This window comes from Electrona antarctica (genome assembly GCF_951216825.1).
Source record: "Electrona antarctica genome assembly, contig: scaffold_55, whole genome shotgun sequence".
Lineage (NCBI taxonomy): Eukaryota > Metazoa > Chordata > Actinopteri > Myctophiformes > Myctophidae > Electrona > Electrona antarctica.
Window position 1 is genome coordinate 430,656 of NW_027638720.1, and position 12,428 is coordinate 443,083.

Consider the following 12,428-nt stretch of genomic DNA (forward strand, 5'->3'; position numbering starts at 1 on the left):
CCACGGAGCCGGGCTCGGGCAGTAAAACTGTGGTATGATAACGGGCCGGGCCGGTCCACGGAGCCGGGCTCGGGCAGTAAAACTGTGGTATGATAACGGGCCGGGCCGGTCCACGGAGCCGGGCTCGGGCAGTAAAACTGTGGTATGATAACGGGCCGGGCCGGTCCACGGAGCCGGGCTCGGGCAGTAAAACTGTGGTATGATAACGGGCCGGGCCGGTCCACGGAGCCGGGCTCGGGCAGTAAAACTGTGGTATGATAACGGGCCGGGCCGGTCCACGGAGCCGGGCTCGGGCAGTAAAACTGTGGTATGATAACGGGCCGGGCCGGTCCACGGAGCCGGGCTCGGGCAGTAAAACTGTGGTATGATAACGGGCCGGGCCGGTCCACGGAGCCGGGCTCGGGCAGTAAAACTGTGGTATGATAACGGGCCGGGCCGGTCCACGGAGCCGGGCTCGGGCCCAAAATATGGACCCGTGCCCGGGCTCTACTATGATGCCATGGTGAAGCTGGTCCTGACCCTAATGACCTTTGAACTCTGACCTCCGGGACTATGATGCCATGGTGAAGCTGGTCCTGACCCTAATGACCTTTGAACTCTGACCTCCGGGACTATGATGCCATGGTGAAGCTGGTCCTGACCCTAATGACCTTTGAACTCTGACCTCCGGGACTATGATGCCATGGTGAAGCTGGTCCTGACCCTAATGACCTTTGAACTCTGACCTCCGGGACTATGATGCCATGGTGAAGCTGGTCCTGACCCTAATGACCTTTGAACTCTGACCTCCGGGACTATGATGCCATGGTGAAGCTGGTCCTGACCCTAATGACCTTTGAACTCTGACCTCCGGGACTATGATGCCATGGTGAAGCTGGTCCTGACCCTAATGACCTTTGAACTCTGACCTCCGGGACTATGATGCCATGGTGAAGCTGGTCCTGACCCTAATGACCTTTGAACTCTGACCTCCGGGACTAACTATGATGCCATGGTGAAGCTGGTCCTGACCCTAATGACCTTTGAACTCTGACCTCCGGGACTATGATGCCATGGTGAAGCTGGTCCTGACCCTAATGACCTTTGAACTCTGACCTCCGGGACTATGATGCCATGGTGAAGCTGGTCCTGACCCTAATGACCTTTGAACTCTGACCTCCGGGACTATGATGCCATGGTGAAGCTGGTCCTGACCCTAATGACCTTTGAACTCTGACCTCCGGGACTATGATGCCATGGTGAAGCTGGTCCTGACCCTAATGACCTTTGAACTCTGACCTCCGGGACTATGATGCCATGGTGAAGCTGGTCCTGACCCTAATGACCTTTGAACTCTGACCTCCGGGACTATGATGCCATGGTGAAGCTGGTCCTGACCCTAATGACCTTTGAACTCTGACCTCCGGGACTATGATGCCATGGTGAAGCTGGTCCTGACCCTAATGACCTTTGAACTCTGACCTCCGGGACTATGATGCCATGGTGAAGCTGGTCCTGACCCTAATGACCTTTGAACTCTGACCTCCGGGACTATGATGCCATGGTGAAGCTGGTCCTGACCCTAATGACCTTTGAACTCTGACCTCCGGGACTATGATGCCATGGTGAAGCTGGTCCTGACCCTAATGACCTTTGAACTCTGACCTCCGGGACTATGATGCCATGGTGAAGCTGGTCCTGACCCTAATGACCTTTGAACTCTGACCTCCGGGACTATGATGCCATGGTGAAGCTGGTCCTGACCCTAATGACCTTTGAACTCTGACCTCCGGGACTATGATGCCATGGTGAAGCTGGTCCTGACCCTAATGACCTTTGAACTCTGACCTCCGGGACTATGATGCCATGGTGAAGCTGGTCCTGACCCTAATGACCTTTGAACTCTGACCTCCGGGACTATGATGCCATGGTGAAGCTGGTCCTGACCCTAATGACCTTTGAACTCTGACCTCCGGGACTATGATGCCATGGTGAAGCTGGTCCTGACCCTAATGACCTTTGAACTCTGACCTCCGGGACTATGATGCCATGGTGAAGCTGGTCCTGACCCTAATGACCTTTGAACTCTGACCTCCGGGACTATGATGCCATGGTGAAGCTGGTCCTGACCCTAATGACCTTTGAACTCTGACCTCCGGGACTATGATGCCATGGTGAAGCTGGTCCTGACCCTAATGACCTTTGAACTCTGACCTCCGGGACTATGATGCCATGGTGAAGCTGGTCCTGACCCTAATGACCTTTGAACTCTGACCTCCGGGACTATGATGCCATGGTGAAGCTGGTCCTGACCCTAATGACCTTTGAACTCTGACCTCCGGGACTATGATGCCATGGTGAAGCTGGTCCTGACCCTAATGACCTTTGAACTCTGACCTCCGGGACTATGATGCCATGGTGAAGCTGGTCCTGACCCTAATGACCTTTGAACTCTGACCTCCGGGACTATGATGCCATGGTGAAGCTGGTCCTGACCCTAATGACCTTTGAACTCTGACCTCCGGGACTATGATGCCATGGTGAAGCTGGTCCTGACCCTAATGACCTTTGAACTCTGACCTCCGGGACTATTGTGACAAAAGCACATTATTAATGTTGTTCTGCTTTATTTTCTGTACCCCGTGTGTTGTGTATTGTATAACCCTCTGTTGTGTATTGGCTCGCGGCGCGTTCATGTTTCGTGGCCCAGTGCCGCTCGAGCTACCTCCGATCGGCCAGCAGGTCCGTTTGGCTTCAATGCTTCCTCTCTGTGGCCGGGGCTTGTGCCATGGTCAAGCTGGTTCTGACCCTAATGATCTTTGAACTCTGACCTCCAGGACTACGACGTCATGGTGTAATGACCTTTGAACTCTGACCTCCAGGACTACGATACCATGGTGGAATGACCTTTGAACTCTGACCTCCAGGACTATGACATCATGGTGCAATGACCTTTGAACTCTGACCTCCAGGACTACGATGCCATGGTGCAATGACCTTTGAACTCTGACCTCCAGGACTACGACGCCATGGTGTAATGACCTTTGAACTCTGACCTCCAGGACTACGATGCCATGGTGTAATGACCTTTGAACTCTGACCTCCAGGATTACGATGCCATGGTGAAGCTGGTCCAGACTCTAGAGATGTTGCCGACCTGCGACCTCGCCACCCAGCCCATGATCCAGTTCCACTACGCCTTCGCCCTCAACAGGTGTGTGTGTTCGTGCGTGCGTGCGTGCCTGCCTGCCTGCCTGCCTGCCTGCCTGCCTGCGTGCGTGCGTGCGTGCGTGCGTGCGTGCGTGCGTGCGTGCGTGCGTGCGTGCGTGCGTGCGTGCGTGCGTGCGTGCGTGCGTGACGGATAAAATTAACTACTCACCTGATGCCACAGAGGTTCGTTAAACATGTTTAAAGTATTTCCAAAGTGTGTCCATTGTTTAAGTGACGGATGGTTTTCATATCGTAAATATATGAACTTTGTCTTAAAACTTGTGTTTAACACAGCCGACGCGAATCGCGTATCAATACGTTATCAATTAATCAAATGTCGGGTGCGGATCACGTATCAATACGTTTCAATCACTTTTTTATAGCATACTTTCATTCATCTTTTTACCCACCCGGACAATGAAGAACCATCGCCCTATCATTGCTGCTTAGTCCCGCTCACGTGATCAGAAAACAAAACAAAAAAACAAAAAAACCCTCCCCTCCTGAAAACAGGAGGGCGGGCCGCTTTACGTGTATAAACCAGTGTAGAATGGATGCGCCCATGCCGATGTAGCCCGTGTGTGAAAAGAATCAAATTTCACCTAACCTCGCCTCACCAGGCTTTCCTCCACCTATTGGCTTTTATACTCGATTCCCCCCTCCCCTCCTGTTTCTCCTGCAGGAGGAGGGCCTTGCGAGATGGGGGCTCATGTCTCGGAAAAAAACATACGGAACGCTGTTACGCTGCCTAACACATGATCTGCAGATTCTGCACCAGATCGGCAACACACATGGACAGATGCATGTTTACTTCTTCATACTGTAGCGACCAAACGATCCCCGAGCCTACAATACTACGAACTAACAAACGAACTACAGTATCGAGAGGGGCCGCCATGACAACAGACAGTCTACCGTTGGTGGATCACGTATCGCCATGCAGAGCCGTCATAATCGGAGATCGCTCAGACGTGTGATTGTAACGCTTTTTTATTCATTATAATTGTAGTGATAAGACCGCAATGAACGCGTCGGGGACGTAATCGACCCGGGTGTAATGTATAACGAACTTTTCCGCGTCCTAAACCGTGCATGCCCAGGCATGTTCCCTATACTAGCTTGAAAAACAAAATCAGCTCATGATGACAACGCGTCTCACCGTTATACTATAGTTCTGAACCGAACGGTGGAATGGGACTTTTTATAGCCGTACGATCAAGACTTTTGCTGCCCAATGTGCCCATGACCCCCCCCCCCCCCCCCAATGTTACTGCGATCAAAACAATGAAAGCAGTGAATCATCATCATCATCTAAAGGATGCAGAGTTATGAAGGTTTATAGTCAGACATTGACAGGCAGATATAACAATAAACACAATAAATATGCTATACATCCTATACACCGAATGAAAGCCCTGAATGTGTACTTTTACGAGGAAAAGAGTAAACATTGATCCCATGTACAGTCTGTCATAAATTGGTTACTGGGTGGATGCACATTGCGCCCACCAGATATAACTGCAGAGAAGACATGGACCCGTACTCAATATTCACAAAATAAGGCCTATAGCGACATATAAATACTATATACCGTATGAAATTAACACACACACTGTTCTCTACAGTTGCGCGGTGCAACTGTAGAGAACATTTGCACCGCTCACTTCACAGGGGTGTGATTTTTATTATTACAGTAGAAGTTTACAGACCAAACTGTAAATAAAAGGTTTACATGACTTTCTGTCTCAGTCCGTATATAGCGAGCTGTAGTGAATAAGTACAGAACAGTTGCAACGCTCACTTCACAGGGGTGTGATTTTTATTATTACAGTAGAAGTTTACAGACCAAACTGTAAATAAAAGGTTTACATGACTTTCTGCCTCAGTCCGTATATAGCGAGCTGTATTGAATAAGCAGAGAACAGAATATGGGACAGAGTTGCACCACTCACTTCACATGGGTGTGATTTTTATTATTACTACAGTAGAAGTTTTTTTCTTATGAAAGCAGAGAGTCTTCTGTTTCATACGGTATATAGTATTTATATGTCGCTATAGGCCTTATTTTGTGAATATTGAGGAGTTCACGTCCATGTCTTCTCTGAAGTTATCTGGTGGGCACAAGCTGCATTCAATAACCAATTACTGTCTAACTGTACATGGGATCAATGTTTACTCTTTTCCTCGTAAAAGTACACATTCAGGGCTTTCATTCGGTGTATAGGATGTATAGGATATTTATTGGGTTCAATTTTATATCTGCCTGTCAATGTCTCTGACTTTAAACCATCCATAACTCTGCTCGCTGTTCAAGATAACCACTTCCAGACAAATGCAGGTGTTGCAAAAAGGTCAATATCTCCAGAATGGAACATGGTAAAATCAAAATGTATTTTTTAAATTGAAGTGGACAAGTTCAGCTTTCTTTTGATGTATGCGTGTGATTCTCGCTATAAGAGAACATTTTGCTGTGGGCCCCCGAACAAGGCCTTTGTGCAATGTTAAACGGTAGCAACATCCAAATAGGCCTGTCGAGATCTTGTAGCAATCAAAGTGTTAATCCACATGGGTTCTTGTACTTGGTTAGACTGTAGCTGTGAACGGCATCTCAACAACTTTCCCTGTTTCCCGTGTGTGTGTGTGTGTGTGTGTGTGTGTGTGTGTGTGTGTGTGTGTGTGTGTGTCTGTGTCTGTGTCTGTGTGCGTGTGCGTGTGCGTGTGTTCCAGGAGGAACAGTCCTGGCGACAGGGAGCAGGCTCTAGAGGTGATGCTGCAGGTGTTACAGTCGTGTGAACATCCTGCTCCGGACATGTTCTGTCTCTGTGGACGAATCTATAAGGACATCTTCCTGGACTCAGACTGTAAAGACACCCTGAACAGAGACCTGGCTATACAGTGGTACGCACGCACGCACGCACGCACGCACGCACGCACGCACGCACGCTGCAAGGACACCAAGCTTTGATTCTATTGTAACAATGGAATGTGGAAGTGCTCATTCTATCTCAATGGGATAGTTCCAATGTTTGGAACTATAGCCCATAGGCACCCCGCTTTGTCTCAATGGGATAGTTCCAATGTTTGGAACTATAGCCCATAGCACCCCGCTTTGTCTCAATGGGATAGTTCCAATGTTTGGAACTATAGCCCATAGCACCCCGCTTTGTCTCAATGGGATAGTTCCAATGTTTGGAACTATAGCCCATAGCACCCCGCTTTGTCTCAATGGGATAGTTCCAATGTTTGGAACTATAGCCCATAGGCACCCTGCTTTGTCTCAATGGGATAGTTCCAATGTGTGGAACTATAGCCCATAGCACCCCGCTTTGTCTCAATGGGATAGTTCCAATGTGTGGAACTATATCCCATAGCACCCCGCTTTGTCTCAATGGGATAGTTCCAATGTTTGGAACTATATCCCATAGCACCCCGCTTTGTCTCAATGGGATAGTTCCAATGTTTGGAACTATAGCCCATAGCACCCCGCTTTGTCTCAATGGGATAGTTCCAATGTTTGGAACTATAGCCCATAGCACCCTGCTTTGTCTCAATGGGATAGTTCCAATGTTTGGAACTATAGCCCACAGGCACCCCGCTTTCTCTCAATGGGATAGTTCCAATGTTTGGAACTATAGCACATATCACCCAGGTGCACTCAATGCTGCTCAACACACTGCGTCCATCCATCCATCCATCCATCTTCAACCGCTTATCCGTAGTCGGGTCGCGGGGGCAACAGCTCCACCAGAGTGCTCCAGACTTCCCTCTCCAGAGCAACATTAGTGACTTCCTCCTGTAACATGTAATCTGATTACATTCCAGGTACCGTAACATGTAATCTGATTACATTTCAGGTACCGCAACATGTCATCTAATGTAATCTGATTACATTCCAGGTACCGTAACATGTAATCTGATTACATTCCAGGTACCGTAACATGTAATCTGATTACATTCCAGGTACCGTAAGGGCTTCGAGCTCCAGCCCACGCTCTACTCTGGCATCAACCTGGCGATTCTGCTCATCGTGGCCGGACAGCAGTTTGAGAGCTCCATCGAACTCAGGAAGATAGGTGAGCTCTAGGATTCTAGTTCTATACTGATGAAGATAGGTGAGCTCTAGGATTCTAGTTCTATACTGATGAAGATAGGTGAGTTCTAGGATTCTAGTTCTATACTGATGAAGATAGGTGAGCTCTAGGATTCTAGTTCTATACTGATGAAGATAGGTGAGCTCTAGGATTCTAGTTCTATAATGAAGATAGGTGAGCTCTATGATTCTAGTTCTATACTGATGAAGATAGGTGAGCTCTAGGATTCTAGTTCTATACTGATGAAGATAGGTGAGTTCTAGGATTCTAGTTCTATACTGATGAAGATAGGTGAGTTCTAGGATTCTAGTTCTATACTGGAGAAGATAGGTGAGCTCTATGATTCTAGTTCTATACTGATGAAGATAGGTGAGTTCTAGGATTCTAGTTCTATACTGATGAAGATAGGTGAGTTCTAGGATTCTAGTTCTATACTGAGGAAGATAGGTGAGCTCTAGGATTCTAGTTCTATACTGGAGATAGGTGAGCTCTAGGATTCTAGTTCTATAGTTCTGATGAAGATAGGTGAGTTATAGGATTCTAGTTCTATACTGGGGATAGGTGAGCTCTAGGATTCTAGTTCTATAGTTCTGATGAAGATAGGTGAGTTCTAGGATTCTAGTTCTATACTGGAGATAGGTGAGTTCTAGGATTCTAGTTCTATACTGAAGATAGGTGAGTTCTAGGATTTTAGTTCTATACTGACGATAGGTGAGTTCTAGGATTCTTGTTCTATACTGATGAAGATGGGTGAGTTCTAGGATTCTAGTTCTATACTGGAGATAGGTGAGCTCTAGGATTCTAGTTCTATACTGATGAAGATAGGTGAGTTCTAGGATTCTAGTTCTATAATGAAGAAGATAGGTGAGCTCTAGGATTCTAGTTCTATACTGAAGATAGGTGAGTTCTAGGATTCTAGTTCTATACTGATGAAGATAGGTGAGTTCTAGGATTCTAGTTCTATACTGGAGATAGGTGAGTTCTACTATTCTAGTTCTATAATGAAGAAGATAGGTGAGCTCTAGGATTCTAGTTCTATACTGGAGATAGGTGAGCTCTAGGATTCTAGTTCTATAGTTCTGATGAAGATAGGTGAGTTCTAGGATTCTAGTTCTATACTGGAGATAGGTGAGTTCTAGGATTCTAGTTCTATACTGAAGATAGGTGAGTTCTAGGATTCTAGTTCTATACTGATGAAGATAGGTGAGTTCTAGGATTCTAGTTCTATACTGGAGAAGATAGGTGAGCTCTATGATTCTAGTTCTATACTGATGAAGATAGGTGAGTTCTAGGATTCTAGTTCTATACTGATGAAGATAGGTGAGTTCTAGGATTCTAGTTCTATACTGAGGAAGATAGGTGAGCTCTAGGATTCTAGTTCTATACTGGAGATAGGTGAGCTCTAGGATTCTAGTTCTATAGTTCTGATGAAGATAGGTGAGTTATAGGATTCTAGTTCTATACTGGAGATAGGTGAGCTCTAGGATTCTAGTTCTATAGTTCTGATGAAGATAGGTGAGTTCTAGGATTCTAGTTCTATACTGGAGATAGGTGAGTTCTAGGATTCTAGTTCTATACTGAAGATAGGTGAGTTCTAGGATTCTAGTTCTATACTGACGATAGGTGAGTTCTAGGATTCTTGTTCTATACTGATGAAGATGGGTGAGTTCTAGGATTCTAGTTCTATACTGGAGATAGGTGAGCTCTAGGATTCTAGTTCTATACTGATAAGATAGGTGAGTTCTAGGATTCTAGTTCTATAATGAAGAAGATAGGTGAGCTCTAGGATTCTAGTTCTATACTGAATTTAGGTGAGTTCTAGGATTCTAGTTCTATACTGATGAAGATAGGTGAGTTCTAGGATTCTAGTTCTATACTGAGGAAGATAGGTGAGCTCTAGGATTCTAGTTCTATACTGGAGATAGGTGAGCTCTAGGATTCTAGTTCTATAGTTCTGATGAAGATAGGTGAGCTATAGGATTCTAGTTCTATACTGGAGATAGGTGAGCTCTAGGATTCTAGTTCTATAGTTCTGATGAAGATAGGTGAGTTCTAGGATTCTAGTTCTATACTGGAGATAGGTGAGTTCTAGGATTCTAGTTCTATACTGAACACTAACGAGACTCTGAGAGGCTGAGTGTGACCGGTGACGTCAGACGCCGGTTTGACAGCTGTCAGAGAGCTAAAGCGGTATGCAGTTTGGTTGACAGCAAACTCAAACTATAACATGTAAGTAAACACGATATATTGTGAAAACTTACTACAAAAAGATACAATGCCACCTAAGAAGAATGCCGTCCAAAAGTCAATGGAGGACGACATCGAGGATATTAAAAACTCACTCAACTATGTCACGGCTGAGCTGAGCACCCTGGTCAAGCAGCAAGCATCGCTGCTGGAACTGGTGAATGAAGTCAAATCATTGAAAAACACCATCAAAGAGAGGGACAAAAGAATCGACGCATTGGAGCATAGGCTGCATGATGTGGAACAATACACAAGGATGGAGGACGTGATCATAAGCGGGCTGAAAGTGAAGCCAAGAACCTACGCCGCAGCTGCGGCTGTAGGCAGACGCGATGGCGAAGACGCTACGATTGAACATCAACAATCACTTGAATCACAAGTAATCACATTTTTCGAATCGAAGGAAATCACGATTGATCCGGGCGACCTTGTGGCTTGCCACACTCTCCCGCGTAAGGATCTGGCCGGGAAACCCACCGATCCCAACATCATCATTCGTTTTTGGAATAGAAAAAAGAAAACTGAATTGCTGAAGCAGTGGAAGAAACTACTAGACTCTGAGGTCTTCATGAATGAACATCTAACTAAAAAGAACGCTGAAATCGCCAGGGCTGCCCGTTGGCTAAAGAAGCAAAAGAAAATCAATTCAACGTGGACCAGGAACTGCAGAGTAATGATAAAGCTAAACGGGGACACACCAGAAACAGCCAAGGTTCTTACGGTAAGAGACATCAATGAACTCGAGTCTTACAAATGAAGGGCAATCGGCCTTCCTGTGGTGGTAATCATTCCCTAAACTTTATGGACCATTATTTTTTTACTCCTTTCTTCCGCTTAACATATTTTTCTTTTGTGCATACTACTGAGAACCCCCCCTGCTGGCTGAAGGATTTATTTTTTTCCCTTCTACATTTTTTTATTTTTCCTTCTGCAACAACTCTTATTAAATATCTACCTCTGAGTACTTGGACTCTCACTCATGACAGACTCTGAAGAGATTCCAATGTTGCCCTATGTGGACATTGATGACAATGAGCTAATGGACGGTGCTGAACATTATTTATGTGATGTAGATAGCGAACAGTATGAGCATTATACTTTTAATAACTTCGACCACACTGATCACAAACCATATGAGTTTGGCTCTGACATAGATCCCGAAAACAATTTTTTCAATAATATCAATAATAACTGCCAATACTACACAGATGATCAATTCAAAAATGTGGAAATGGAAGGCACCTTTTCTATAATACATTTTAATAGTAGGAGCCTTAATAGAAACTTTCAAAAAATTAAGAAATGTCTTGCCCAATTTAAAAAGTTCAATGTCATCGCGGTGTCTGAAACATGGCTCAATGATGAGAAAGAATTAAATGTGAATCTAGATGGGTATGAGTTGTTCACCTCTAACAGGACTAACAAAACTGGAGGGGGAGTTGCCTTGTATGTAGACACATCCCTAAGATGTAGTGGGGTACAGAGTATGACTTTTAACTTGGATAACATTCTCGAATGCCTCACAATTGAAATAACTTTTGAAAAATCTAAAAATATGACCATAAGCTGTATATATAGAACACCTGGTTCATGCCTTGACACATTTATTAATAATCTAGATAATATCTTTAGCCGATTAAATAATAACAAAACTCACATAGCAGTCGGCGACTTTAATTTGGACCTTCTTAACCCGCACGGAAACAGAAAAATAACACACTTTGTTGATTCAATGTTTAGCAACAGTCTATTCCCGGTCATCACCAAACCTACCAGAATTACAACAGAAACAGCCACACTAATTGACAATATTTTCACTAATGCAATTGACAGTCAAATAACAGCTGGATTACTCATCAATGACACCAGTGACCATCTCCCTGTCTTTTGCCATTTTCCACCATCATCATCTCAAGACGGAAATTAAAAGCAAAAATAATACCTATAGGATAACCCGACATACATCACCCGAAGCTATTACTGCCCTCAAGGTGGACCTCGGTAGACAAACATGGAATGAGGTCTATGATACAAAGGATCCAGACAGATCCTATGACACATTTCTGACAACATTGCTTGAGTTGTATAACAAACACTGCCCTCTTAGAAAAACTTTAACTACACATAGTCACAAACAACAAACCCCGTGGATAACCAAAGGTATTGAGAATGCCTGTAAAAAGAAAAATACCCTTTACAGGAAATTCATAAAACAAAGAACAAAAGATGCTGAGACAAGATACAAGACATACAAAAATGAACTAACTAATATTATAAGATCCAGTAAAAAAGATTATTATCAAAAACAATTAGAACAACAAAGAGGAAATATCAAAGCCACATGGAAAACCCTTAACAACATAATTCGAAAAGGTATAGGAAAGGGGGAGTATCCCAGCTACTTCACTAAAGAAAATATAACCATAGACAACAACAAAAAAATAGCCAATGAATTCAATGACTTCTTTGTAAATGTCGGTCCAACTTTAGCAAACGAGATAGTTGACCCAGGAGACAAAGGTTTGGACTATAGAATCATAAACCGGAATCCACAATCTATCTTTGTCAATTGTGTACAGGAACATGAGATACTGAATATGGTAAAAACATTTAAAAATAAAAAGTCCACCGATAGTTCAAACATCGACATGACACTAATCAAAAACATAATTGATAAAATAATCAAACCATTCACTCACATTTGTAACCTATCTTTTTCTACTGGCATATTTCCCACAACAATGAAATTAGCTAAAGTCATTCCCATCTACAAAAGTGGCGACAAACATCAATTCACCAACTACAGACCTATTTCCCTGCTATCTCAATTCTCAAAAATATTAGAAAAATTATTCGTTATTAGACTAGACTGCTTTATTAATAAACACCAGTTACTGAGTA

General features: G+C 44.5%; 1 protein-coding gene across 1 annotated transcript in view; it reads left to right on the forward strand.

Annotated features, from left to right (window-relative positions):
• Positions 1-364: 364 nt before the first annotated feature.
• Positions 365-12,428, forward strand: part of map3k15 (mitogen-activated protein kinase kinase kinase 15) — a gene marked incomplete at both ends in the record, with an annotated part of 96,075 nt that continues 84,011 nt past the window's right edge. The window contains 4 exons of the mRNA XM_079530687.1: positions 365-511; positions 3,087-3,193; positions 5,917-6,087; positions 7,150-7,262. Of these exons, the coding sequence (XP_079386813.1) occupies positions 365-511; positions 3,087-3,193; positions 5,917-6,087; positions 7,150-7,262 (538 nt within the window). The remainder of the gene's footprint in view (positions 512-3,086; positions 3,194-5,916; positions 6,088-7,149; positions 7,263-12,428) is intronic.